Source organism: Patagioenas fasciata, chromosome 1 (genome assembly GCF_037038585.1).
Source record: "Patagioenas fasciata isolate bPatFas1 chromosome 1, bPatFas1.hap1, whole genome shotgun sequence".
Lineage (NCBI taxonomy): Eukaryota > Metazoa > Chordata > Aves > Columbiformes > Columbidae > Patagioenas > Patagioenas fasciata.
The window spans coordinates 213,856,418-213,884,376 of NC_092520.1; the positions used below are offsets into that span (position 1 = coordinate 213,856,418).

The 27,959-nt window shown below is 51.1% G+C and overlaps 1 protein-coding gene across 3 annotated transcripts in view; it reads left to right on the forward strand.

Annotated features, from left to right (window-relative positions):
* TASOR2 (transcription activation suppressor family member 2) overlaps positions 1-27,959 on the forward strand; it is a 47,207-nt gene that overhangs the window by 14,014 nt on the left and 5,234 nt on the right. For all 3 annotated transcript variants that reach the window (XM_065829260.2, XM_065829261.2, XM_071803548.1), the window contains 16 exons: positions 1,593-1,684; positions 2,736-2,873; positions 2,963-3,087; positions 3,176-3,195; positions 3,288-3,387; positions 4,117-4,217; positions 6,138-6,241; positions 8,685-8,757; positions 8,870-8,944; positions 13,530-14,306; positions 15,733-15,969; positions 17,546-18,476; positions 19,715-20,252; positions 22,374-25,934; positions 27,126-27,251; positions 27,791-27,944. In XM_065829260.2, coding sequence (XP_065685332.1) covers positions 1,593-1,684; positions 2,736-2,873; positions 2,963-3,087; positions 3,176-3,195; positions 3,288-3,387; positions 4,117-4,217; positions 6,138-6,241; positions 8,685-8,757; positions 8,870-8,944; positions 13,530-14,306; positions 15,733-15,969; positions 17,546-18,476; positions 19,715-20,252; positions 22,374-25,934; positions 27,126-27,251; positions 27,791-27,944 — 7,152 coding nt within the window. The remainder of the gene's footprint in view (positions 1-1,592; positions 1,685-2,735; positions 2,874-2,962; positions 3,088-3,175; positions 3,196-3,287; positions 3,388-4,116; positions 4,218-6,137; positions 6,242-8,684; positions 8,758-8,869; positions 8,945-13,529; positions 14,307-15,732; positions 15,970-17,545; positions 18,477-19,714; positions 20,253-22,373; positions 25,935-27,125; positions 27,252-27,790; positions 27,945-27,959) is intronic.

Consider the following 27,959-nt stretch of genomic DNA (forward strand, 5'->3'; position numbering starts at 1 on the left):
CTGGCTTGGTAAAGGACCATAAAGAGCCACAAAATGTCCCCGGGAAGGTTTGTGACACCCCATGGACCTGCTTTTGCACCCCTGCAGAGTGTGTTCCTGACATAGAAACACCCACGCTGCCTTCGCGTGACTCCAAATTGAGCAAAGTACCTTCCCTACTTGCAGTCTGAGCTGGAAACCCTTTGCCAGATGTTGCTGTAAGAGACAAGCCCTGCTCAGTGGAATCTGAAGATTCAATCCAAGAACTGCAGTAGAATTTTTAAGAAGCTCCTGAATTGGGAGACGAAAAACCCATCTCTCCTATGAGAGAGGAGGAAGGCTGACAGAATGAGATTTGTTTTCCTCAAAAGACAAGCTTTATCAGGCAAACTGCTGCTACTGAGATGCTTTAAATAGCATGCCATTACTTTTTTGGACTGGTCTTACTATGTAGATGGAGAATCAACAGGAATTTAGATAAAACCAATTGGGGATTTGAAGGGAGCGAGGTAACACTATGCTTGCTACAGTTACTACACTCCACATCACACAAGTGTAACGCATAAGCATCATCTTCTATTTGGGGATTGATTCTTTTTGGGGGGATAGTTGTTGCCTCGAGTTTACTGTTTAAAAAATAATATATTTGTGCCAAATTAACTAATTTCCCAGAGCTACCCCTGAATGTTGTTCCATGGCAGCAGTCAAAGAAAAGAATGAAAGTCACAAAGTTTTAGCCTTTTTATGGCCCCTCCTTCTCCCTCCTTCTCCCTCCTTCTCCCTCCTTCTCCCTCCTTCTCCCTCCTTCTCCCTCCTTCTCCCTCCTTCTCCCTCCTTCTCCCTCCTTCTCCCTCCTTCTCCCTCCTTCTCCCTCCTTCTCCCTCCTTCTCCCTCCTTCTCCCTCCTTCTCCCTCCTTCTCCCTCCTTCTCCCTCCTTCTCCCTCCTTCTCCCTCCTTCTCCCTCCTTCTCCCTCCTTCTCCCTCCTTCTCCCTCCTTCTCCCTCCTTCTCCCTCCTTCTCCCTCCTTCTCCCTCCTTCTCCCTCCTTCTCCCTCCTTCTCCCTCCTTCTCCCTCCTTCTCCCTCCTTCTCCCTCCTTCTCCCTCCTTCTCCCTCCTTCTCCCTCCTTCTCCCTCCTTCTCCCTCCTTCTCCCTCCTTCTCCCTCCTTCTCCCTCCTTCTCCCTCCTTCTCCCTCCTTCTCCCTCCTTCTCCCTCCTTCTCCCTCCTTCTCCCTCCTTCTCCCTCCTTCTCCCTCCTTCTCCCTCCTTCTCCCTCCTTCTCCCTCCTTCTCCCTCCTTCTCCCTCCTTCTCCCTCCTTCTCCCTCCTTCTCCCTCCTTCTCCCTCCTTCTCCCTCCTTCTCCCTCCTTCTCCCTCCTTCTCCCTCCTTCTCCCTCCTTCTCCCTCCTTCTCCCTCCTTCTCCCTCCTTCTCCCTCCTTCTCCCTCCTTCTCCCTCCTTCTCCCTCCTTCTCCCTCCTTCTCCCTCCTTCTCCCTCCTTCTCCCTCCTTCTCCCTCCTTCTCCCCAGAGACTCCCACAGGGAGGGTCCTTTTAACAGGCAATAAGTTTTACTCCACAGATGATTCACATGATATTGCATTGTTTTATTTTCACAGGCGTTTATATTTCCAAGTATGCTGACTGTCTTCATCCCAGACCCTGGTATCACGGCAAATCGGGCTATATTGTCATTTGTAAGCTAATTAAGGTAAAATACATGTCTGTCTTTTTGTTATTTCTTTTCATAAGCCACTATACAGTGCAGACAGTTTTAAAGGAGACATTCACACCCGTAACCATGACGAGGTGGGGTGTAAAATCACCTCTGTTGAGAGCTCGTCGAGATTTTTAACTATGGGATGTGTCAGGCTAGAAAGCAAGAGATGCAGCTGGGTTGACTGGTGACCTGCAGGGCAGCACAGGGTGCAGAGGACCTTCTGAATTCCACCGCTGAGACCAGAAATTCCCCACAGGGTCACCTTTTTCCCTGGATTTTCGAGTGTTTAGTGGGGTTTGAGGGTGTAACCTTAAGGTGGCCAGGATCACAGCCCCGTTCCCTTCCCCTTTTCTCCTCTCCCCACCGGCTCCTGCTCACAGTATCTTTGGGGAAAAAGAGGAGAAAGAGAATTCAGGGGTCTTTTAAAATACGTTTCTGTGAATAGTTACGTGTATTCTTTTTTTTTCCCCTTTCCTTTTTTCCCTTTTTTTTTTGTTTGGTTTTTGTTTGATTGTCTTTTTCTGTTGGTTTTTGTTTGATCGTCTTTCCCCTTTCCCCCCCTTTTATTCTCCCTTTTTTTCCCGTTTTTTATCCCTTTCCCCTTCTTTGGTTTATGTTTGTTTCCCTTTTCCTTTCATTTTGTTGATTTGGTTTTTGTTCCCTTTTCCCCCTCCCCTTTTTCCCTTTTCCCCCTCCCCTTTTTCCCTTTTCCCCCTTTTCCCCCTTTTCCCCCTTTTCCCCCTTTTCCCCCTTTTCCCCCTTTTCCCCCTTTTCCCCCTTTTCCCCCTTTTCCCCCTTTTCCCCCTTTTCCCCCTTTTCCCCCTTTTCCCCCTTTTCCCCCTTTTCCCCCTTTTCCCCCCCCTTTCCCCCTTTTCCCCCCCCTTTCCCCCTTTTCCCCCCCCTTTCCCCCTTTTCCCCCCCCTTTCCCCCTTTTCCCCCCCCTTTCCCCCCCTTTCCCCCCCCTTTCCCCCCCTTTCCCCCCCCTTTCCCCCCCTTTCCCCCCCCTTTCCCCCCCCTTTCCCCCTCCCCTTTTCCGGCACAGGGGAAGGTCAAGGTGGTGTCTGAGAATCACACAACCAGCTATACCTGCCCATCTCCCGGCTATGACTGCCACGTCACTGCGGGCAGAAATAACGTCCCGTCAAAGCCCAACCCCTACCAGGCCTTCATGCAGAGCCAGGTACAGATTTGCAGCCCAGCGCTGACCCAGGTGCCTCGTTCGTTCCTCAGCATGGCTTTTTTTCATCTGTGTTTCCCTTCTTGCCCCAGTATTACGTGTATGAAGTGTCCGATGGCCGTACTGCGGAGCGGCCCAGGCAGATCTGTCCGTACGTCCTCGTCACCTGCCAGTACAGGGAGCCGAAGGAAATGCCCATCTTAGCTCTAGAGAGCCTGTAAGCAACCTGTTCCAAAACATCTGGTCGCTTTTGTGGGCTGTTTTCCCGTTGCTAAATGTTCCTTTTTCTCCTTTCTTTTCTCTAGACCAGAGCTTAACCACAAAGGTAGGAGCGTTTGGTGATTGGTTTTGATTTGTAAATGTATTTTGCTCTTGTTTGCCCTGCTTTCCCTGAGCTGCTCTCTGTTTTGCCTGTAGCATCGTACTGTCCATGGAGGGGGCAGCTCTCCATCAAGGGCCAGCTCCTGTGCAACATCGCCCTGAGGACCCCACACAGCTCCACCATTCCAGCTCAGCTGTAAGTTGCCCTTTCTCTTCTTTTTTTGTGCAATTTGTGGCGTGTGAAGCATCACACCCACTATTACAGATCGTTTTGGGATTACCTTTGGGTGTCTGTGTACCAGCGAAAGAAAGGTTTGTCTCTCCTTGTCACATCCCTTCGTTGATCAGCATCTTCATCAGTGTCAGAAAGGTGGTTTTGGGCAGTCAGTGGTGTGGTGTCAGCAACAGCTGGATGAGCACGTGAGAGCAGACCCTGAACTGCAGTTGGAAACAGCTGGATTTGGGCAGCTTTTTTTCTTAACTGTTTAGAGGTGTTTATTCCAAATCAATTATTCCTGCTCGGGTTTTTCTTCTTGTGAGAAGCTGCTTCCTGATAGTGCAGGTCCGGTCAGCCAGTTGTGTTTACAGGTCGGCACGATGGCAAATAAAATATTGAGGTAGCGAGCATTCAAAATAAAGAGAGATATATGAAATTGTGAGTAGTCAGAAGCCAACCAGCAAACAGCAGTTTGAAACAACCAGTAACGCAGCCACCGATATCAGTGTTTGGTGATCAAATTCAGTGTTTGGATCCAAAATCAGTGTTTGGATCCTCAAGTCAGCGAAGGGCTAAGCGAGTTGCACCTTCTCCAGAGCTTCTTTCTCTGGTTTCACAGTAACAGGGCAGTCAGAACTCTTTATTATTCTTAATCCTGAGAGCCCTTTTCTGCTTGTGATCTCCCCATCTACCGCTTTCTCCCCGCAGGCCTCCCAACCTGGACATGAACCATATCATGGGTTTGTCTGACTTGAAGAAAAAGCTACCAGAAGCTGCATTTGGGAAAAGAAATTATGTTGAGAATGAAGGTGAGTGCAGAACCCACCGGTGTGATGAGTAACATCCGTTCGTGCCGTGCCAGAGGAAATGCCACAGGGGGTCAGAACTCAGGTCCACGTAGCGCTGGGTCCTTTTTTCAAGGGTGGCTGATTGCAGATAAGTGAGGAAAAGTGCCAAGGCAGCACAGGGAGGTTTTTCTGTCCACACTGTCATAAAGCAGCCCTTTAATCAGCCTGTTCCTGCAACAGGACAGGGTGGGAGACACTCTTTTGAGACCTGAACTTCCATCCTGCAAGGTGCCAAACGTGGTGGAGCTGAGAGCAAATGCAGGGAGACACATTTTCCCCTCCCTACGAGATGAGGGACACTCCATCCCTTGGAATCTCACCCAGCATCTCCTGCATCTGGACGGATTGAGGTAGCTGCCAGCAAAATAAAAGATGTGCTTGCTTTGAGTCACAGGTAGCATATTTGTCACTTCCTGGGGACTGACAGTGACAGTGAGTGGCAGCATGAGAGGGGAGAAGACTCCAGAAACCTTGGGGAGAGGTTGAGCAGTCAGCAAATAAAAATGGATATTTGGGGAAGGGAGAGAAGGGCTCTACTCTTCCCTTAGTGGTGCTAAGAGATGCCATTTGTCGGTAGTCAACAACTCCCTGTCCTGATCAGTGCAGGATGGGGAGGAGAGGACCTGTGTCTGATTACACCTCATTTTGGGTTGGAGTTCTGAGGAGCCCAGCAGCTCGAAGGTGTTGACCTCCTGATGGTTGTGAGTGGCCGCTCATTGCAGCGGACACACTGTTACTGACACAAATACCGCATGGAGGGCTCTGGATGTGATTTGCAGAAGCTCCAGGTGCATTTCCATATCGTCTTGCACCAAAATAAGTGTGGCCCGCTGCAGTGTTGCCTCCCATCTGTGTATCTGGGGCCAGCTGAGGGCCAGCTTGTTTTGGGGGTTAGAATTCAGAGGATAGAGCCAGGGCAGGGGAGGAGGCAGGAGAAGTTGGGGAGGCCACAGCAACACTTGCTGAAGGTGCTGTGGGGCCAAAATCTTACGGTTGTCTGATAAAAGAGAGGAAATACTGAACAGAAGAATTGTGCTGCAAAATTCAGCGCAAGGCAACGAAAATGATTAAGGGAGTGGAGCATCTTCCGTGTGAGGAAAGACTGAGGGAGCTGGGGCTCTGGAGCTGAAGAAGAGGAGACTGAGGGGTGACCTCATTCATGGTTACAGATATATAAAGGGTGAGTGTCAGGAGGATGGAACCAAGCTCTTCTTGGTGCCAACCAATGATAGGACAAGGGGTGATGGGTTCAAACTGGAACACAAGAGGTTCTACTTAGATTTGAGAAGAAACTTCTTCTCAATGAGGGTGACAGAGCCTGGCCCAGGCTGCCCAGGGAGGTTGTGGAGTCTCCTTCTCTGCTGACATTCAAACCCGCCTGGACACCTTCCTGTGGAACCTCAGCTGGGTGTTCCTGCTCCGGGGGGATTGCACTGGATGAGCTTTCCAGGGCCCTTCCAATCCCTGACATTCTGGGATTCTGTGATTCTGTGATAAAGTGGGTCTGGGATCTTGGCTTTGTTAAACTCCCTTGGGGATCAGAGTGGGGAATAAGGATGCTCCAGATCAGGGGTGAGTCTGGTGTGAAGTGTTTCCCTCTGAAATGCTCCTTGTTTCTGTTGAAGCACACAGCGTTGGTTCATTTGCTTTTGTTAGCTGCAGAGATAAGATAAAAAACATCTCTGAAGCGTGGGTCAGAGAGGAAACTCTGCAATACGAATGCATATACCAGCGTAGGAAATCTTGATAAGACTTGATTTTTTAAACCCAGTACTTCCACCAATTGCACACCCATCTTCTTGGTACAACAGCGCTTGTTTGTTCAGAGCTCATGCAAGCAGCACTATTTCAACGTCAAATTCTCTGTCTTTCTGTCTGCAGTCTGCTTTCAGGGCCTTTACTTCAGTCTGTATGAAGTGGAAATATCAGATAAGGATCAATATAAAATGGATCTATTAGTAGAAAATCTGAAGGAAAAAGACTTGGTAAGTATTTTAAAGCAGTGTTAATTCTGGATGGAAAGTGGCCTCTTTGAACTTTTAGTAACATTATACACAGATTCTGAACTAATGAAAAAGGGATTGAATTTCCCTAGTTCAGGTTTTATTTTCTTACTTTGTTATTCTCAAACACAGCTTAGTTTTCTGTATAAGATCTGTTAACTGAAGATTACCCTCTATGAGCTGGGAACTGATTTCTAGGATGAGCAGAAGGCGTTATACCAGGCAAACCTCTTCTTGGGCTGTATTTATGCCAGATGAGATTATTTTATTCTCTTTATTCATGATTTTCCCCCTTGCATTGCAAACAGCATAGCGGACAAGGACTGCAAAGCTATCTTATATATTAAGAAAGCAGAAACAAAGTCCCTCAATGCCAAAATGATAATTACTAAGCAAAAGATATAAGATGTCACACGTCTGCCTTTTTCCCTTTCGGCTACAAAATAACCCCCACTCAGCTAGATACAGTTATGATACCAAAACCTCACAGGCTTCTGGGAGCTCTGAAAATATTGAGATTTATGCTTTTTCTAACAGGTAATTTCCCTTACAATGTATTATCTGATAAGGCTTTTTTTCCCAGCACACTGGAATCTTTTATTCCTGGTGTGATCGTCACATCCCCTTGTGATGCCAAGGGTAGAACCTCAGCACGGCACCTGCATCTCTGCTGGGTTTTGGGCTTGGGTTGGGTTTGCGTTTGCTGCTGCTGGTTGCTCTCTCGCATCTGATGCTTCCTTGTAGATTCGGAGTTGTACATTCATGGCCACGAGGGCACGTCCTCCCCTCGCTATAATTTGGCAGCGGCTCATGAAGTGCCCGGATGTGCCGTTGCTGTGTGACGCTGCTGAGGACCTGCTCACTGATGTGCAAATCCCGCATGTAACACACCAGAGCAAGTGTTTGTTGTGAATCCCTGTAAGAAAAACACTCTGACTCTCTAAAGCATTGATTAAACTGTTAATGACATGAGAAGAGGCAATCTTAATGTCCCTTCACATGCAAGTGAACTGAACTGTGCAGCAGGGGTTGGACCCCTGGTTGGGGCACAGATCTGTCTGTGCTGCAGCTCTTGGAATCACAGAATCATTTTGGTTGGAAAAGACACTCAAGATCATCGAGTTCAACTGTTACCCCACCACGAGCACTACCCTATGTCCCTGAGAACCTCATGTCCGTCTGTCCAACCCTCCAGGGATGGTGACTCCAGCACTGCCCTGGGCAGCCTGTTCCAATGCTCCACAGCCCTTTGGGAAAGAAATTGTTCCCCATATCCAACCTCAACCTCCCCTGGTGCAACTTGAGGCCCTTGGTCTCCTGGGCACCCACCTTGCGAAGGGCTCAAGTGAAAAGAAAGGGTGGCTGGCGCACGCTCTGGGTGCTGGGTGACATCTCAGCTGCTGCTTTATGGCTCGACTTTCCTCCTCACCTACCCAAAAATCATCCTGTTGGTGAGAAACCACAGTTATTTCATCAAGCTTGATTTATGCAGCAGAGATTTTTGGCTCTCATCCCTTCTACTCTGCTGGCTTGAGACAACCAAACCAGGAGCTACTGTTCTGAAGAGTGAATATTACACTCAAATTGTTCAGCCTTTCCCAAGTTGTTCTGTTTTCCAGAAGGAAAGAAGCCGTGGGCATTACTCCAACCCTCTGTTATGTCTGAGCGTATTGAATGAGATCAGCAAAGTTTCGCAGAGCGTTAGAAGCCCTCGAGTTATTCCGTTCCTGTAACATTCCTGAAAATATGCATCTGTTTGGAGGAAAAATATCCAAATGGGTGTCCCCAAGGAGGGAAAGGCAGTCCAAGTCTCTGCGATGACGCATCAAGCAACACCCAAACACAAGAAAACCCTTGATAAATGTACATATCTTTTTAGACATGCGGTCATCCAGCTCTGAGACGGAGTCACAGACGTTGCTTACACTCAGCAAATATTTTTCTCACGTATTCATTGGTACTGGTGCTGCTAATAAGCAAACTGTGCGGCCTTAACTTCAGTCAGGCTTGTGACTGGAACCGTCGATTGTTGTTTTTTTCAGATGCTTTGCTTTCACTGCTGGGAAAACCTTCCCCCTGGGTTGCCATGAGCGGTTCCTGGCTGAGATGCCCAGGAGCTTTTGAACTTGAGTCAAATTCTTAACCTTATTCATTAATTGCAGCCAGTTTGGCTAAGGGTATTGAATTTTTAAGGCACAGACAGGAGGAATTTGAGAGCTGAATAACAACACAAATGGAGGGGAAACTCTGGGTTGGCCGAAGTGGTGTGGACCCCAGCAGTGTCCTCCTCAGTAGGGAGTGAGCTGATGGTGTTGGCACACGTTCACCAACAATCACGGCGTGTTGATAGTCATGCTGAGTGATATAAAGTGTGCTAAGGAGGAGAGGGAGTGGTTGCTTTAACTTTGTGTGTGTTTCTTTACAGGCAATCGTCAAATATTTACAAGATCGAGGAGTCTTTATCCTCCTCTCGTCCTCTGCCTTGGCACAAGATGACGGTAAGACATGGCTATGTAGAAACCAATATCTGTGCTTAAACGTTTTGCTCTGTTTTAGAGACAGACGATGGGCAGCCTCAGTTTAAACAAAACCCATTGCTTTCTTTTATAGATTGTGACCCCAAGGAGCCTGTCAGCCTCCTGGCCCTGTTTCTGTTCACCTCATCCCGGTCGGTGCACCTGAGAGGTAGGAATATTCCCTTCACCGGCTTCAGACACCGTGTTTTTTGGGTGCGGGAACCTCACCAGAGGGTTCTCACAACCACGTTCCTCTCAAAGAGTTGATTTCTCTGCTCAGAATCACCTACAGCTTTAGCACAAAGGGTATTAAAAGAGCAGAGAAAAATCTCCGCTCTCTCGCTCTGCTGCGTTTGAAGCTGATGTAAAACAGATTCCCTGCCTTACCCATTCACTGCACTTCCTTACCCCTTTGCAGGAAGATGATGGGAGTGAAAACTAATTACTTTCCTCCCTCTCAGTGGATTTTCAGCAGCATCTGCTCCCTCAAATGTCTTATGTGTGCTCTTGGGAGTCTGATTCGTGCAGAGCTGTAATCCGTAAAGGTGTCATGCTCTGGGGCGTGAAACGACACATGGCACTTGCTGGACCCTGCACAGAGCTGATGTGATTTGCTAAACCAACAGGAAAACAACCTGCCCTGAAAAGAAAAAAGAAATAAATTGTTTTCTGCTGAGATAACAAGCGAAATGGGCTCTGGGAAAGGTTGAGATGTGTGGAAGGGGCGTTGTGTCCTAAAGAGCACAAAATCACAGAATTGACTGGGTTGGAAGAGACCTCAGAGACATAGAGTCCAACCCTTGGTCCAACTCTAGTCCGTTCACTAGATCATGGCACTAAGTGCCATGTCCAATCTCAGTTTACAAACCTCCAGAGCCGGTGAGTCCAGCACCTCCCTGGGCAGCCATTCCAATGCTGACCACTCTCTCTGCACAGAATTGCTTTCTAATCTCCAGCCTCAGTTTCCCCTGGCAGAGTTGAAGCCCATGCCCCCTTGTCCTATTGCTGACTGCCTGGGAGAAGAGCCCAATCCCCCCTGGCTAGAACTGCCCTTCAGGTCGTTCTAGAGAGTGCTGAGCTCACCTCTAAGCCTCCTCTTCTCCAGACTGAACAAGCCCAGCTCCCTCAGCCTCTCCCCATAGGGTTTGTGCTCCAGTCCCTTCCCCAGTCTTGTTGCTCTTCTCTGGACCCGCTCCAGCACTTCAATCTCTTTCCTGATCTGAGCGGCCCAGAACTGAACACGATACTTGAGGTGTGGCCTCCCCAATGCAGAGTACAGGGGAAAGATCACTGCCCTTGTCCTGCTGACCATGCTATTCCTGATACAGGACAGGACACCATTGGCCTTCTTGGCCACCTGGGCACACTGGTGGCTCATATTGAGCTTCCTGTCAGTTAGTACCCCCAGATCCCTTTCTGCCTGTTCCCCAGCAGCAAGGGTTTGGAGCTCAGCCCTGTCGTGTGATTGCTGCGGGATCTGTAAACACGGGCAGCGGGGCCATGACAACCGGTCAGGGTGTGTGACGGGTGAGGGAGGGTGATGGTGTTGGGCAGAGCCGCGGTGACTCACAGCTTTGGGACCTGCGAGGTGAATCCAGGCTCTTTGCAGCCCCAGAACATGTGTTTCGTGCTGCACTGAAGAAGAGAAAATAAAGATTTGCACAGTTTGAACCTGCAGATCTTGAAATAAGAACAAGCTTCGACATCTGTTGCGTTTGCCTCCAATTTTTGTCGTATCTGTTGGTTTTATGCTGCACTGTCTGCATGGAAATATTCACACTGCAGTTTCCTCTGGTGGATATAAAGAAAGTTACTGCTTTGGCTCCCCTGGACGGCTTCATCCACACACCTTGCGCTGCATCCACTCCACCAGTAACACTTGGAGCCTTGCAGATCCCCAGGCGACACAGAAACAGAAACCTTTCGCTCTACGTAACTTCTGGCTTGCTTTTTGTTGAGTCATCCCAGGGACGAGCCAAGAGGCTCTTTATGCCAGCGCACACTGGTATTTCATCCCGCCTCTGCGTGAGTGATGGCTGGCACTGCCCAAAGAGCTGCGCAGGACATACCCATCTCCCCTCCCCGGAAGATAAAATTGGCAGAAGAACCGACAGGAACCACCAGCACATCCGAGTGTGGCTTATTTTGTCTTTTTTTTGGTGTTTAACCTCCAGCTAGCAACTTTCTCCTTCAGGATCCACATATGAAGTGGGCTTGTAAGTTGGGTGAAGATGTGATGGTATCTTGGCAGCGTGGGTTGCGAATGTCTTTGATGCCTGATTTCGGTCAGCCTGACCTTTAGGACGTGCTGCTGGTGGCTGTGTTAGTGTGGCAACATTTTCTGGTTCCTTCTCTAGGTGTAGGAGAGGGACAGGCTCCTCCTGAAGCAGACACAAGACCCAAAGTGCAGGGGTGTTGCTGTGACCCCTGAAGCAAGAACCTGAAACTGGGTGAGTTGAGGGAAGGAAAACACATGGAGACCAGGCTGGAGGTGGGAATTGGCCACCCAGATATTGAGATCCTGCTGACCAGCCCCGCAACGGGCACAAAATACCCTCCAGAGCAGCGGGATTTAGTCTTGAAAGGCTGACTGTGCTGGGGGAGAGTAGAACAGGGCAGCGGGGTATTTATTTTGAAGAGGCTTTTTGTGGAAGAGGGTGGTGGAGACAGGAGAGGGTACCTAAGGAGCATGCTAGAGCGAAGACAGTGGAAGCAACCACTTGGTAGGCAGGTTTAGGACTGTGACGGATGTTAACTTGTGGCTGGTTTTGATGATAAAGCAGAGGCAAAGCCTGGGCAGCAGGAGAGCAGCTGAAGGCAAAGCTGAGGAGCAGGAGGAGAGGATAAGATTGAGCGTTGTTACATTACGTGATCTGAACGCTGATGGCTTCCAGATGTTTTCCCTCTGGTGCCAGCGGGATTCCTGCATGTGATGTCCGGTTCTGCCTACGCGAGCAGTGTTACCCTGGCCAGCCCCGACTACCCCTTGGGTCTGAGACCTCGCTGGGACCATAAACCATTTTTCTGTACAGATTCTCCTTTCTGTGAAGATAAGCAGAACTGCGCAGCGGTTTGGGTGGACAAGGGACAGTCACCGAAGGACGGACGCGTTTGAAGTCGCTTGGCTCGCACTCGGAGCATGAATAATATTTCCCATTTCGAAACAAGTGGTCTCTGAATCTTTTCCCTTCCTGTCCAGACAGCCGTCGGGAGGAATGCAGGGCAGGCGTAACGAGCCTGATGTGCAGACGTGCTGCGGTGTTCCCCAGCCAGCAGCGGGGACAGGCAGCCAGGATCCGGCTCTGGGGATGCCTGGGCTTGCTGGTAACACGGAGCAGCATTGCCAGTGCAGAGGAGGGCTGATCAGCAAAGAAAATCACACGTCTGGAAGGGGAAGAGAAACATCTGCCTTGCTGGAAAGAGATTTGACCGGGAAGGGCACTGGGGTTGTCAGCCAGGCCGTGCAGCTAAAAGAAACCTCCAAATTGGACCGTAACATACAGATGGGCTAAACCTGCGAGTGCAAAGCTCCAACATCAGACTGTTGAGGTGTGGAGGATGAAGCTGGATAAGTCTGGCTTGTGCAGAAGGGCAACGGAGCTGGGGAAGGGGCTGGATCACAAGTGTGATGGGAGCGGCTGAGGGACCTGGGGGGTTCAGCTGGAGAACAGGAGCTGAGGGGAGACCTTCTGATCTCTGAACTGCCTGAAAGGAGCTTGGAGCCAGGGGGGTCGGGCTCTGCTCCCCAGGAACAAGCGCCAGGAGCAGAGGAAATGGCCTCGAGTTGCACCAGGGGAGGTTGAGGCTGGATCTGGGGACCAATTTCTTCCCCAAAGGGCTGTGGGGCATTGGAACAGGCTGCCCAGGGCAGTGCTGGAGTCACCATTTCTGGAAGGCTTCCGCATATCACACCGGCTCTTCAGGCATTTCCAGACACTGAGGGGACACTGCTGTGCCAAAAAGAGCCACCTTCCGCGGTGACATTGGCCAGGGCAAGCACCCTGAGTCCTGGGACATATTAATCTTCATCCTTATTGGGAGCTAAACTTTTATGATACTGTGCTCCACATGTAGCAGGGCATTATTCAGAAACGCCAACTGTTTTCAGTAGGATCAATCCTTCAGCTTTAGCAAATGACTCAGGGGTTCATGTCCCTGGGTCTGTTTGGGGATGTCCATGTTCCTCATCCCACTCCGGAGCACTGATTGTGGTGTCCTCACATGAAGTGCGTCCACCTGTGCTTGCAAGCGGGTAGAGATGGAGCTGCTGGAAGTTGCACCTGAACAGGGACATAAACAGCACAAGGGATCCAAAAATGGTGCCAGTCCAAATACTCCGCACAAGCAACACTGAATTTAAGCTGGTTTGGGGGTTTTTTTAGTCAAAACCTGTGTATTTTCAGAGCTCTGACTGTCTTAAAAGTTGGATATAGCAAGAATTGCTGGAGTGAAGGGACTTAGATCACTGTGCATGCGATCTCACCCTGTAATTCCCGTCAGAATGGGGCTAGTTGCTACAACAGCAATCTTTCATCTGAATTTAATCCACTTCTGACTCCCACGTGCAATTCTTTTTTACCTTCAGCTGTTACCAGCATCCATCAAACCAGGACATCGCCCCTGGGGGTTGCTTTTTGTAGGTTGACTTTTGGGGCTTTTTTATAACTTCCGTGTTCTCTTAGAATGTAACAGTGAGGTGATTTGGGGAATTGAATCATTTTTTTGAGTAAAATTCTCTTATTTTCCTTTTGCAGTTGAAAAGCACGATCCCAAAGATGAAAGGGAAGATAGCGACGATGGTGACGTCTCGTTAAAGATCACCTCCGTTTTGCCTGGGCTTCGCTATGCCTTACAAAAAGCCACCGATTCTTCCTGGGAGGACGCAGTCGGTACCAACATCCGTATCAAACAGCACTTCCAGGAATACGCAAAACTCAACCAAAACACACAGCCCACTTCTGGTGAAACTTCTCTCCTTGCACCAACTGAGGATGGGTGTACTAATCCCTTCAAAAAACACCCAGAACGATCCTTCTCCCAGCTACAGCGTTATTTTTCCGATCCCAGCAGCTATACTCTGGAAGCGCCCGCTGCCTTAGGGTGTTTGACTGGTGCTGTTCAGTCTCTTCCCTACAATGATAAAGTGGATGTCTCTTCAGCTGGGCCACCGGCTCCTCTTCCTCCCAACGCATCAGCAGCAATAAAAATCAAAAGTGAAAACCCCGCAATGGGGCTGGACCGGAGCGGTAAAGAGCCCACAAAAGACATCAACTCAACCAGCAAACTCTGCATGCAGCAGAGCCTGAGGAAATCCACCCGAGACGTTGCGACCAGCCCCAGGAAGAAATGGCCACCCCTCAAGATGCAAATGAATCCTCTGGGGGACAGCAGCCCCAACAGGAGAGCAACCAAAAAGAAGAAAAAAATCAGCATCTCTTTGTCGTTGCCTATAAAATCAGGGCTGACGGCCAGTTCCGACGAGCCCATGCTTAAATTAGCCAATTTGCAGTTTCCGCACAGAAGGAAAAGAGGTGAGTGCTGTGTAAATGGGACTGAATTTCTCCTATTTCTTCAGGGTATCCAGCTGGGATGTCTCCCCTCTGGGTGCCCAGAGCAAGGAGACGGCTCCTAAAAGCATCCAAATAGATTGGTGGTGATAGAATCATAGAATCATTTGGTTGGAAGAAATTCTCAAGATCATGGAATCCAACCGTTAACCCACCCCTGGCACTGTCCCATGTCCCTGAGAACCTCATCTCTGTGTCTGTCCAACCCTCCAGGGATGGTGACTCCAGCACTGCCCTGGGCAGCCTGTTCCAATGCCCCACAGCCCTTTGGGGAAGAAATTGTTCCCAGATTCAACCTCAACCTCCCCTGGTGCAACTTGAGGCCGTTTCCTCTGCTCCTGGCGCTTGTTCCTGGGGAGCAGAGCCCGACCCCCCTGGCTCCAAGCTCCTTTCAGGCAGTTCAGAGATCAGAAGGTCTCCCCTCAGCTCCTGTTCTCCAGCTGAACCCCCCAGGTCCCTAAGCTGCTCCCATCACACTTGTGCTCCAGCCCCTCACCAGCTCCGTTCCCTTCTCTCCACTTGCTCCAGCACCTCAAGCTCTTTCTTGATGTGAGGGGCCCAGAACTGCCCCCAGGATTGGCGGTTTGGCCTCCCCAGGTCCCAGCACAGGGACGGTCACTGCCCTGGGCCTGCTGGCCACACCAGTGCTGGTCCCAGCCAGGATGCTGGTGGCCTCTTGGCCACCTGGGCACACGCTGGCTCATGTTCAGCCGCTGGCACCAACACCCCCGGGTCCTTTTCCGCCGGGCACTTTCCAGCTGCTGTTTCCCAAGCCTGCAGCGTTCATGGGGTTGTTGTGACCCACGTGCAGAACCCAGCACTTGGCCTTGGTGAACCTCAGACAATTGGCCTCAGCCCGTCAGTCCAGCTGGTCCAGATCCCTCTGTAGAGCCTCCTGCCCTCCAGCACATCAACACTCACTCCCAATGTGGCTGAAAATATCCAAAGGAGCCTCCTCTGGCAGTTACGTACATCACTGGTAGTGGGAGCGACTCTGGAAACAGACTGTTGTGCGGCACAGTTGGTAACACAGCATCTGAAGTCACCTCATTCACAGTCCATGGAGCTCTGTCCCGGGCCACATCGCCTTGGATCTGAGTGACGTTGCAGGTGGATGTTGGAGAGGTTCTCATGTGCTTGTGGGAGAGGGAAATAAGCACCTCTGGGTGCAGGTGTGCCAGGCAGGAATTAGAGTGACTTATCCCCCGAGAACACCTAGTCCAGGTCAGGAAACCAGACTTTTAATGAGCTTAAGGAGCGACGCTTAATTTTTAATAACTGCTTACTGATCGCTCGTATCAGTAACAAACCCATTCGTGAGACGAGATGAATAAATCAAGTTGAATATGTCTCGAACCAAAATAAATGCCCTTCCTTTTCCTTCTCCTAGGTGCGGAGGTCCTATCTGCAGAATTTATCCACAAAACACAGTCCGAACCTGTTTGGAAGGAAACCTCAGCTCCCAACGACCCCGGCTTGGAAACAAAGAGACTAAAGACACTGAAGGACCCAGACGGGAAAATAGTTCCTGTTGCTGAGACTGTGGCAAAGCCAGTGAAAAATAAGATGCTAAAAAGCGCCGCTAACAGCCCACCGAAACCTCACGCCAAAAACCAAGCAGAAAACGGTAAGAGCGCCATTCCCTGTGGAAATCTTTCCTTTGAATGCCAAATCATCAAACATTATGCGCTCGTAGCATAGAACATGAAAGCGACTGTGAAAATCACTATTACACGATACACAAACCACGCAGGGTCTCTTCTGAGTCCAAACCTTCAGTTTGCGTCCTTGGCAAACTGCTGAGAGAGTTCTAAAAGCTTCATTTTTAACCGCCGAGCTCTGAAACTGCAGCTCACGTGCGAAACTTTATAACCTCTGCTTGTAGCCAGCGTCTGCTTAGAGTTTTAGTCCCTCATGTTGTAAATCAGGGCATTTTAAAAAGAGACGAATTGTCGCAGCCTTCGCAGACAGCGGATTTAAGAGGCAGTGTGGACAACCCCAGGGTGTAGCGTCTGCAGGTGCCGGCTGGGAGTCTGCTTTTAAACACAGAACCAGTTTTACCGTGCCAAAATAAATCACGGAACAGGAGAGTCATTCTTCTGTTAATTTGTCATGTTTCCTCACACTTTGTCCTTTTTCAAATCTACCTCTGCTCTTTTTCCCCTTCCTGGGGGAGGAGGAGGCTTTGGAGACTGGTTTAGCCACCTCGGCTCAGTTTATCCATTTTTCTTTGTAATTTTATTGCCACATGTTCCTAAAATGTGGCACTTTTCATCAGTCTATCAAGTACTGCCCCTCGTTGTCCCTGTCACATGAGGGTCCCCAGTGTGGATCTGGCCAGTGCTCTCACACAGGGTGTCAGATGGGTCTTGCTGAATGCCACGATCTGCCAAAAAATCCAAAATAAGAGTGTTTAGTATTAAGAAATACTCAATTTATATGCCCTACTATGCATTTCCCAAAGATATTAAATATAATAGCATAAATATGGTTCATGTTTCACTTGAAGAGAGATTTTAGTGCTGGTTTTTAGTAGAAGGTGTTAACCTTGTTTAATGACTTCATACTGTTTTTATGAACGTGGGCCTTGAGCCACGGCGAGGGGCATTTTTAATGCTGAAAGCTGAATTTTCTGTGCTCTGGGTCCTTTTGGGAGCCCCCAGGTTTCTGTGTGTGCTCCGGATTACAGCTCGGGCAGATTCTGCTCTTTGAGAGGATGCGCAGTGGGAAGCGTTGGGGCAGGGTGGCTTTTCTTCCTGTTTTAGAGGGGATTTTTTTGTGTTCCTGTGGATTATTGAAAGCATAGCGCGGGGTTTATCTGCAAACGATGCAAATACTCTATCTAGAAGAAAACTGAAAGCAGAAGGAAAAGAATTAAGAAAACACCTAAAAGATCTCAGGTTGTATTTACGTGGCCAAACTGCTCTGTACGCGGAGGCCAAGGGTAAGTTTGGTCACTCTAAATCCTGTGCCTTTTATTTGTGAGAATAAACCCCATTCCAGAGCTCGCTTAGATCCCAACTCATGATCCTTTTGTAGCAACCATGGAGGTGGTTTTGTAGCATGATCATGGAGGTGTTTTTTGTCTTTTAAGTGTGTAAATTCCATGCTGGAGAGACAACCTGAAAGCTGCCTCGAACCTCTTCTCAAGGCAGAGTTGGATGGTCTTCATTTATTCTCTGATTTTCTTTTTTCTCGCACAGAGTGGAATGCGCTGCTTGTCCTCCCAGGTGAAGTTTCTTCCCAATGCCACGGAGCAGATAACCAAAAAAAAGAGATTTACCCAGGCGGGGTCGCTGATCTCTGTTTCGATCTGAAGGGGAACAACTACGAGTCCCACGCCTTGAACTTGCTGGCTGATCTGGCCCTGGGTTCTTGTATCTCTTCGCTTATCCCCATGGACAGCAAGATGATCGCTGTGTCTTGCAGCCCCCCCAGTGACTCCACAAAGGAGCAGCAGAGTCTTTGCAAGTATAAATCCTCGCGTGTCACTTCTGATCATGAATACCACAGGGTGGACAAGCTTGTGAAGGGAGCCACCTCTCCTTGCAAAGTGTTGCCAAACCAGAAGCTTCCTCATGCTGAAAAAATAGATTTAAATGACTCGGCCTCTGTTCCTACGGAGAAAAACCCTGGGATATTCAGCAAGAACAACAGCGAGAACCCCAGCCCTCCAAAACCCCTTGTCTTGCCTTTAGGAGAGACTCAAGAAGCTGCCGAGGTGAACAAGCACTCCCTCATCTCTGCCGAGCACTCGTACGCCTCGCAGATGCCTGAGCACCCAAAAAAACATATGTATCCCAGAGGAACCCCCTACCCCAGCCCAGCACCCTCCAGAAATGGAACCAGGAGTGCCCGAGCAGGACCCCTGGTTGGGAAAGTCCTGCCTTTCCGTCACCAGAACAGCACCCACGCTCAGCGACCCTTCGAGGCCGTGGCCATGAGGCGCAGGAGCGGCCTGCTCTCCAGCAGGATGAAGGAGGACTTTGCCAAGTCCCACACGGTGAACATCTGCGGTGAGGCTGCAGGTGATGTGAGGGTGACGTGTCGTTGGGAGGGAGAGTATCTCTTCACTTTGGACAGCAGATACACCAATGATGCCCTGGAGAAAACCGTCATCCGCGCCCTGCACGGGTAAGTAAAAGGGTGGTGAGAGCCTGGCCCAGGTTGGCCAGAGAGGTGGTGGATGAACCATCCCTGGAGACATCCCAGGCCAAGACATCTCCAGCAACCTGAGCTGGTGAAGATGTCCCTGCTCATGGCAGGGGTGGCACTGAGGGAGCTGAGAAGGTCCCTTCCAATCCAAACCATTCTATGGCTCTGCGATTTTAAGTCAGTATGGAAGGCGTTCTGCTGGAGACATCTCTTGGTGGATGTTCAGCATGCTTTTGGAAGAGTCTTTTTTGCTTTGTTTTGCATGTAATTGTCTTTTTCCCTGTGCTCACATATCCAGTTTAGCTGGGTTAAAGCTGGTGTGTCTTCTCTGCGGAGAACTTGAGGATACTGGTGGATGCAAGATTGGCCATGAGCTGGCAATATGCACTTGCAGCCCAGAAATCGAATCATGTCCTGGGCTGTGTCACCAGCAGCATGGGCAGCAGGTGGAGGGAGGGGATTCTGCCCCTCTACTCCACTCTGGTGAGACCCCCTGCAGTGCTGGTCCAGCTCTGGGTCCTCAGCACAGGACACACATGGACCTGCTGGAGAGGGGCCAGAGGAGCCACAGGAATGATCCGAGGCTGGAACAGCTCTGCTGGGAGGACAGGCTGAGAGAGCTGGGGTGTTCAGCTGGAGAACAGAAGCTCCAGGGAGACCTTAGTGCAGCATTTCTGAACTAAAAGGGGCCCATAAGAAAGATGGGACAGACTTTTGAGCAGGGCCTGTTGTGATAGGCCAAGAGGTGATGGTTTTAAACTAAAGGAGGGAGATTCAGGAGAAACTGTTGGCCCTGAGGGTGGTGAGAGCCTGGCCCAGGTTGGCCAGAGAGGTGGTGGATGAACCATCCCTGGAGACATCCCAGGCCAGGCTGGACGGGGCTCTGAGCAACCTGAGCTACTGAAGATGTCCCTGATCATGGCAGGGAGGGGACTGGGTGAACTTTGAAGGTCCCTTCAACCCAAACCGTTCTATGATTCCCATGTCTCTCCAGCTAGAAATGGTACCATGAACTTAAGTCCTCCTTTGCAGCCGTGAGTTTCTCTGTTTTTTAAACAAGCTGGAAGCTGCACCGAGCGATCGGTGACTGCAGCTGGGCATTTGCAGCCCCTCTGCACTGGGGCTTAGCACCATGGTGCACCAGATGAATTGTGCTAGTCACAGTCAAGACGAGGGAGGATGAAGATGTTTCAGGCTGTGTTTCCTTTTCCTTCCAGGCCCTGGGACCCTGATCTGCCCGACGACGTGGAAGAGATGAAGCTGATACTTCATATGTGGGTGGCTCTTTTCTACAGCAAACCCAGCAAACTCCTCAGCAGCACGAGGAAGGTGGTGGAGCACAGCAACCCCAAGAAGTATGTCTCAATAAACAGCTCTGGAGGCTTAATGGAGCTTAGTGATGATGGTGAGGACTGTTTTGGGTTGGAGACGTGCCCCGCGGACTCTCGGTCAGACCCTGACCAGACTCCCAGCAGCTCTCTGGATCACAGCACGCATTGCCAGGGTCCTTTCCATGCAGAGGAGAACCCTGCAGACTCGCAGAGTGACGCTGATGGGACTCCTGGTGTTGTTGATAGTACAGTATCATCTTCTTCAGGAGAGCTGCCCTGCGGGGAGGAGGAGGAACCTTCCTCCACAAGCTGTCCTGAGAGCCTTTCCCTCCCTGAACATACAAATGAGAGCCTGGCTGTGAAAGACAGACAGACAGCGGCCGTTCCTGAGGAGCATGTGTGTGATGTCTCACCCATCGCTGCGGTAAGAGCTTGGGGTTTGGGTGATTAGAGTCTCCAGAGCACCCGATGAGGTTCTCAGGGACGTGGGTTAGTGCCAGTGTTGAGTTAACAGTTGGACTCGATGATCTTGAGGGTCTTTTCCAACCAAAATGATTCTGTGATGCATTTTGCGCTTCAAGCAGAAGGATCTTCTGAGAGGAGTGGAGCACCCGTGCTTGTGGGCTCTCTTAGAGCTGGGTGTGGGGGTCCCCAAAGCAGGACAGGGATGTCCCCCAGTATTTAGCTGCTCTAAGCGACTGCCACACAGACAGGCTCAAAGTCACGGTAAAAAAGCAGCTTTCAGGTCTCAGTCTGGGTTTAAATATCCACTTGGATGGGACTGGCATCCATGGGCTCCAGCACGAGCTGGATCTATCCCTGTCCTAGGGAGAAAGATGGGGACAGACTTTTGAGCAGGGCCTGTTGTGACAGGACAAGGGGTGATGGTTTTAAACTAAAGGAGGGAGATTCAGGCCAGACATGAGGAAAAAATTGTTGTCCCTGAGGGTGGTGAGAGCCTGGCCCAGGTTCCCAGAGAGGTGGTGGATGAACCATCCCTGGAGACATCCCAGGCCAGGCTGGACGGGGCTCTGAGCAACCTGAGCTGGTGAAGATGTCCCTGCTCATGGCAGGAGGGAACTGGGGAAGCTTTGAAGATCTCTTCCAACCCAAACTATTCTATGATTCTATGACGTGGATGCTCTCCAATGAGAAGGAATCCCAAAGAACTAAAGCAATTAAAAGTTTTGAGCTCAGTGTTTGTTCCTGGTTTCAGCTGTGAGCTGTGTGAGCTTGGATGAGGTCTCAGACCTGTGCTTAACTCAGGGAGGAGAGGGACCACAAACAGCCCAGATGGGGACTCAGAAGCCTCTCTGTCTCCTGTGGGCACCTGCATTTGCCTGCCCATGGTCGCAGCAGCTCAGACATGTCAAGAGACACGGCACAGCCTTTCCTGTCCTTTTCCATTGGCTGAGGGACCTGGGGGGTTCAGCTGGAGAACAGGAGCTGAGGGGAGACCTTCTGATCTCTGAACTGCCTGAAAGGAGCTTGGAGCCAGGGGGGTCGGGCTCTGCTCCCCAGGAACAAGCGCCAGGAGCAGAGGAAACGGCCTCAAGTTGCACCAGGGGAGGTTGAGGTTGGATGTGGGGACCAATTTCTTCCCCAAAGGGCTGTGGGGCATTGGAACAGGCTGCCCAGGGCAGTGCTGGAGTCACCATCCCTGGAGGAGTTGAACAGACGGAGATGAGGTTCTCAGGGACATGCGGCAGTGCCAGGAGTGGGTTAACGGTTGGACTCCATGATCTTGAAGGTCTTTTCCAAGACCTGTGGCTCGGGAGAGCTTCGCTTCGCTGGCTCAGAGAGCTTTCCCCAGGAGAGACAGCAGTGCAGCACTTCACGACGTTTCCCTCGCCCCTCTGTTGTAGTCAGTTAATATTCCATTCCTGGTAGGGTTTTTTCAAATTTATTTTTATGGTTTCTGCAGCCTGCAGGTGATCAGGAGTGGAGGTGCTTGAGTAAATATAAAACATGGATGTCTGCTGACATTTTTCAAGCTTGGATTAATGAACTATTAATAAAATAATTCCTTTAAAACCTCTGCTCTGAACGAACAGGCAGCAGCCATAGGGCTGCCTCTGTTTTGCAAGAAGGAAAAGAATATCCCAGTGTTTTTACCACCTGGGTTTAGTGCTGTGGAGCAGGCAGAAGAGATTTGGGAGGAAATGTGAGCTCACTATCCATAATGTCTGTAGAGTTTGCTCATACAGATAAACTTGGTAGGGATAAGAGGATGCTGCTGCTTATGTTACCTCTGGGCACTGGCTGATGGCCCTTGCAGTGTTTGGCATATTTTTAAAGCCATTTCATGAAGTTAAGAACGGAAAAGGTTTTAAAACCTTTCCCTGGCTGTCTGTGGGACTCTGCTTGCAGGCTGCGGTGGGGACGGTGGTGGCTCACATGGGGTAAGGACTCAAACTAATCTCCCCAGTTGCTGTTGGGATGGTTGCACTCACAAAGTCTGAGCATTTAATATACCCACATGTGGCCGTCTCAGCTCCTGCATTCACCTCCCTTGAAAATTAACCTCGGAATTGTGTTGTTTCAGGAGGAGCAGCCCAAGGAGGGACTGATGGACACTACGATCACCCCCAGCCCTTCCGATGAGCTTGGCGATGCCAACAAGCCCCAAGCTGCGCCGGGAAGGAAAAACTCACATGGCCAAGCCCCGAATTCCAGGACAACTCCCCAGAGTGATGCATCGAGTGCGCTGCATGGGCACAGAGAGCAGCAGAAGAGCCAGTGGGCAGCAGGGTCAGGAGGTGGCCCCGGCCCTCCCAAGGACACGGAGAGTGCTGGAGATGCTGGGCACTGTACGGAGGTTGAGGACAAGAGCTGGGCCACCAGCGATGGACCACAACGTGCCTGTGATTTGATGCCCTTAGAAGCACATCCCAAAAGTGTGAAGCCCGATGGAGCCGGTGAGAAAGGGAGGGAATCACAAGATCCCTTTGGACATCCAGAAAAAGAGGAAGAGGTGCAAGAAGTTAAAGAGAAAGAGGACTCTGAATATGAAAACACAGTCCTGGGACCTGTTAATTCAGCTTTTTTGGAAAGTGGTGATGCCGACATGGAGCACGAACATGGCGAGCAGAAGCCAGAGAATTTGGCATCTCCAAAGGACTTTGATGTTCCTGGAGAGAGCCCTGTGCCCAGCCCTGCTGCCTTAGCATCCCCCTGCCCAGGCAGATCAACACCAGGGCTGTCAGATGGGACTGGAACTGGTACTCAGGGGCTTCCCGGTGAGACGGCACCAAACCTGGACACGCCACAGGAGCCCTGGGAGGCACTGGCCACCCCAAATGCAGAGACAAAGCGTGTTGATTTGACACACGCAGCCACTCCAGCCAACACAGGGTCAGACCGTGACAACAGGTTGATGCTGCTGTTACCGTCTGATCCGAGTCTTGTCCTTGGGGCGCAGCCCAACAGCATCAACGGCAAACGGGGACCTGCTGGAGAAACACTTGGGGACAGCTCAGAGCAGAAAGATGAGGATCGTGCGCCCTCTGCAGAAAGGTGGGAGCCGGCTGGGAGCAAAACTGCCGGCACAGCTGTCCTGGAGTCACCGTGCAGCCAGGGACAGTCACTAACCGTGTCCCCTGACTCCAGCTCTGTCTGCCTGATGTCTCTTGATGGAGCAGCAGATCCTGGGGCTGCTCCAAAGGAACGGGAGGCTGTGGCAAACATCCCGTCTCCATTGCAGAGCAACTCAGAAGGGAGCAGCCACCTTTCCCAAAGCTCTGGAGGCAACATTGATGCTGATCTGGCTTTGTTGAGCACTGGTGAATTGAACCAAGAAGGGAACAAGGTTTTGGTGGAAGAACGGCGTAGCAGCCCTTCTGCTAACCAGACAGAAGTGCTGGGCAAGTCCTCAGGAGCAGGTGACAGCCAAGGCTTTGCCTTCGACTGTGCAGCCTCAGCAGGTGACTCTGAAGGTGGGGAGAGCGACGACGTGAGTCTGGGTGCAGAGAATTCCCCTGGGAGCGATGAAATGAACACCAGGATGGTGACTGAGCCACCGCAAGAGCCAGAGACATCTCTTCGTGACCTGCAGGAATCAGAGCCCTCCTCCTCCTCAGTGACAGAGGGGACGTCTGCCATGGAGGAGCACCCCAGGCAGCAGCAGAGCTCCCCAAAAAGCCTGTCCCCACTTGCTCGCACAAGCTCAGCTCCTGCTTCTCCCCCTAAACAGGACCCTCTCCTCCATGGTGGAGACTCAGACCTCCCCGACCACTTGTTAGAGCAAAGCGAGGGGTTGCCAGTCCTGTGCCAGCACAGGAAAACCTGCGAGGACGTAGGTGCTGCGGAGCTGAGTGTGGCTGCTGAGAGCCTGGATGGCTCCTTAAAGCCCAGAGGTGCAGAAGAGGTGCAAAAAGAGACGGGTTTGTGCCACGCAGAGCCAACAGAGAGCTCCCCCGTGGCTCTGCTTGTGCCAGGTGATGCGAGATCAAGGCCTCCTTCTCCTCCACACAGTCACAAAACAGGTCTGGACAGTGCTGAGCCGGATTCAGTCCTTGGTGTGCGTCCTGAGACACTTTCTCCTGGCACAAATCTGGCTCTGGGTGGTGCCCCACGGTCTTGCTGCGTGGGCACCTGCCCCAGGTGTGGCAGCCCTGAGGGACAAGCAGATGCTGTAGGGAGTCACAAGGAACCCATCCTGCCTGAGGATTGCAAAGAAGGAAGCAGCATCTCTTTGGCCAGCCCCGCATCGTTTTCAGCAGAGGAGTTGCTGATGCCACCGTGCAATCCCAAATCCGTGTGTAACCAGGGCGAGCATGAGGGATCCAACACATGTGCTGATCTGGAGGGTTCCAGCTTGGAGGTGGAAGAGGGAGAAATCCCCGCTGTCCCCTTCCCGATGTCACTGTCACCTGCAGGCAGGGGAATCTCTAGAGAGAGCCCAGAGCTTAGTAACGTTGAGGATATTTCGGATATTCTCCCCTGGGCGAGGCAGCTCCCCAGCAAAGAGAGACACAGGGACTTGACTTCTGCAGATTGCTTCGATTCTTTCTCTGGTAACTCAGACCAGGATTATTTTGGGGTGACTTCACGATCCTGGGGATCCTACAGCACGAGATCTGTGGGTACAAGGACTAATTGCGACTCCCCCTCCGTGAGCTCGGCGCACACGGAGGGGAGCAGCGAGGTTTGGGGCTTGCAGGGAGCAGAGTGGAGCTGCTCACGAGCCGAGCGCGGCTGGTCGATCGACCCGGGCAGAACCAAGAGCAGGTTCATTCCGCCGTACGTCAATATTAGGGACAGCCAGGGCATCACCAAGGACTACCAGAACTTTGTGGTCACCAAAAAGTGCCAGGAGAGGATGGGAAATTTGCCGTCTTCGAGGTGCAGCCACCGTGCGGGGCAGTCGCATTTGTTAAAGTCGCTGCTGGGGATGGGGAGGGGGTTTGAGGAAATCACCCAGAGCACTTTGGACACAGAGTGTCTCCGCTTCCATTATAAGCTAAAACAAATCCTGAGGAGTGGGAAACCACCCTTTTCTACCTCCAAAAGCATCTTCCCAAAAGACTTTTCTCCCCGGGCAATGTCTGAGACGTTGCCTGTGCAAGAAGCTCCCGTCCCGCTCTCCCCGCGGAGCAGGAGCCCTTTGCAGGTGACGATCCTGCCCTCGGACACATGGCTGAGGGGACTCAGCTGTCCCTGGCAAAGCGGCCGGCATGGGGACCCATGTCCACCGTGCTGGGACACCCTCTATGACAAGAGGAGCAGGGCCAGATCCCAAACTGCGAGCCACGGCCGCACACCTCCCTTCCACCTCAGCAGGCTCAAATACGATAATAAGCTAAAGGACCCATTTGGGGACATCGCTGTCATCCTCAATGAGTGTGCAGAGTTCAACAGGGTGATGCTGAGCCGGGCTGATGCGGGGAACAAGGGCAAAGGGCCGGTTGTGACACGTGGGGAGGCCGCGAGCGAGCGGACACGCGGGTCCCTGCCCAGGAGGACGACCACCTTCGAGGAGATGATCGCCGACCTGTGCAGCACGTTGCGTTTCCACCTGCGCAGCGTGGCCAAGGAGGCCTGCACCCCCCCCGGCATGTTCTACGTGGTGGAGACGGGCAAGGAGCCGTTCTTTGCGAGAGTGAAGGTGATGGTGGGTCCTACTGGGCTGGGCGGGGATGGGTGGCCCTGGGGTAGGAGCTGAGGACAACAGGAGCGGGCATAGGGCGAGATTGTTCAACCCAGCACAGCTGCAGTTTGGTTCCTTTGAGCCAAGAGGTGCCTCTGCTACTTCATCTCAGCTCTGACCACCAGAAATTAGAATCACAGAATCATTTTGGTTGGAAAAGACCCTCAAGATCATGGAGTCCAACCACTAATCCAACCTTGGCACTGCCCCATGTCCCTGAGAACCTCATCTCCACTTATGTTCAACCCCTCCAGAGATGGTGACTCCACCATTGCCTTGGGCAGCCTGTTCCAATGCCCCACAGCCCTTTGGGGAAGAAATTGTTCCCAGATCCAACCTCAACCTTCCCTGGCGCAACTTGAGGCCGTTTCCTGTTGTCCCATCACTCGAACGTCCCCCAGGCCAAACCAAGATTGTAATTCCTACAGGAGCAGCCTAAACTCAATGCCCCCCAAGGCGGCTTTTGCTTGAGCTCTCATTAAAGGACTGGAAACTCTAGGAGGTGATCTTGAGGTACTGGAGCAAGTTGAGAGAAGGGAACGGAGCTGGTGAGGGGCTGGAGCACAAGGGTGGTGGGAACGGCTGAGGGACCTGGGGGGTTCAGCTGGAGAACAGGAGCTGAGGGGAGACCTTCTGATCTCTGAACTGCCTGAAAGGAGCTTGGAGCCAGGGGGGGTCGGGCTCTGCTCCCCAGGAACAAGCGCCAGGAGCAGAGGAAACGGCCTCAAGTTGCGCCAGGGGAGGTTGAGGTTGGATCTGGGGAACAATTTCTTCCCCAAAGGGCTGTGGGGCATTGGAACAGGCTGCCCAGGTGGAGTCACCATCCCTGGAGGGGTTTGAAAGACACATAAATTACATTTTCAGGGACATGGTTGAGGGGCAGTGTTGGGTTAATGATTGGACTCAATGATCTTAAAGGTCTTTTCCAACCAAAATGATTCTATGGTTCTGTGATTCTTCCACCATTGGCTGGAGCCCTGGCCTGGAGCATGTGGTTTGTTGGACAGATGGACACCATAGCCTGCCCTCTGTTGGGGTCACTGTCTTGTTCCTCTGTCCTTGTCCCCAGACGTGTGTATATAAGGATCATGGCACTGCTCTTGTACAGATACTCTCTGTACAAACCTCCTCACGTGGTTTCTGTTTCAGACGTTGCTGCAGGAAGGCGGCTGCGTGGAGATGGAACCCTCGAACTTCTGCAGAGCGAAACACCCAGACACTGACAGGCTGCTCGTCGTCATCAGGAATGAGGACATTTCCTCGCACATCCACAGTGTAAGGCCCAAGTCCATCCTTATTTTTTTTCTACCAGCACTATTTTTTAGTATCAGGATCCATTTTAAAGGTTTTTTTGTAATTTTGCGCTACATAGAGCTGCACATTTAATTTTCAGTCTGTGCGGATAGACTTCTCTCTACTGAAAGAGCCATGCTTCAAGAAGAGCTGGTAAAAACAAATATTTCAAAAACACAAAGCCTCTCAGTTCTGCTCTTCTTCCATCTCTATTTTTGATGGCTGAATAACGTCACTTGGAGTAGCCCAGCTCAAAGGAGTCAGGCTGGGTTTATCTTGTGTTACAGAACAGTTCAGCTGGGCTTTGGCTCATGAATATTGCAGCAGACTGAGCTGCCTGTAGCTCCACATGTCACCATCTACAGCTTTGGGGTCAGGACATGGACACACAAGTGTTGGGGTGACGCAGACAGAGGATGGGGTGAGTTCCCCAGGTCACCCAGGAGCCGGTGTGAGTTGCAGAGAAGTGTAAATGTGCTTGAAATGCATCTGCATGCGCAAAAGCATCTCTCCTCGCGCAGGTCCCGTGCTTGCTGCAACTAAAGCGCTGCCCCAACGTGGTGTTCGCCGGAGTGGACAACCCTGAAGATATAACGGCTTGTACATACCAGGAGCTGTTTCATGCTGGTGGCTTTGTAGTGTCAGACGACGAGGTTTTGGAAACGATAACGCTGGGTGAGTCTCGCTGTG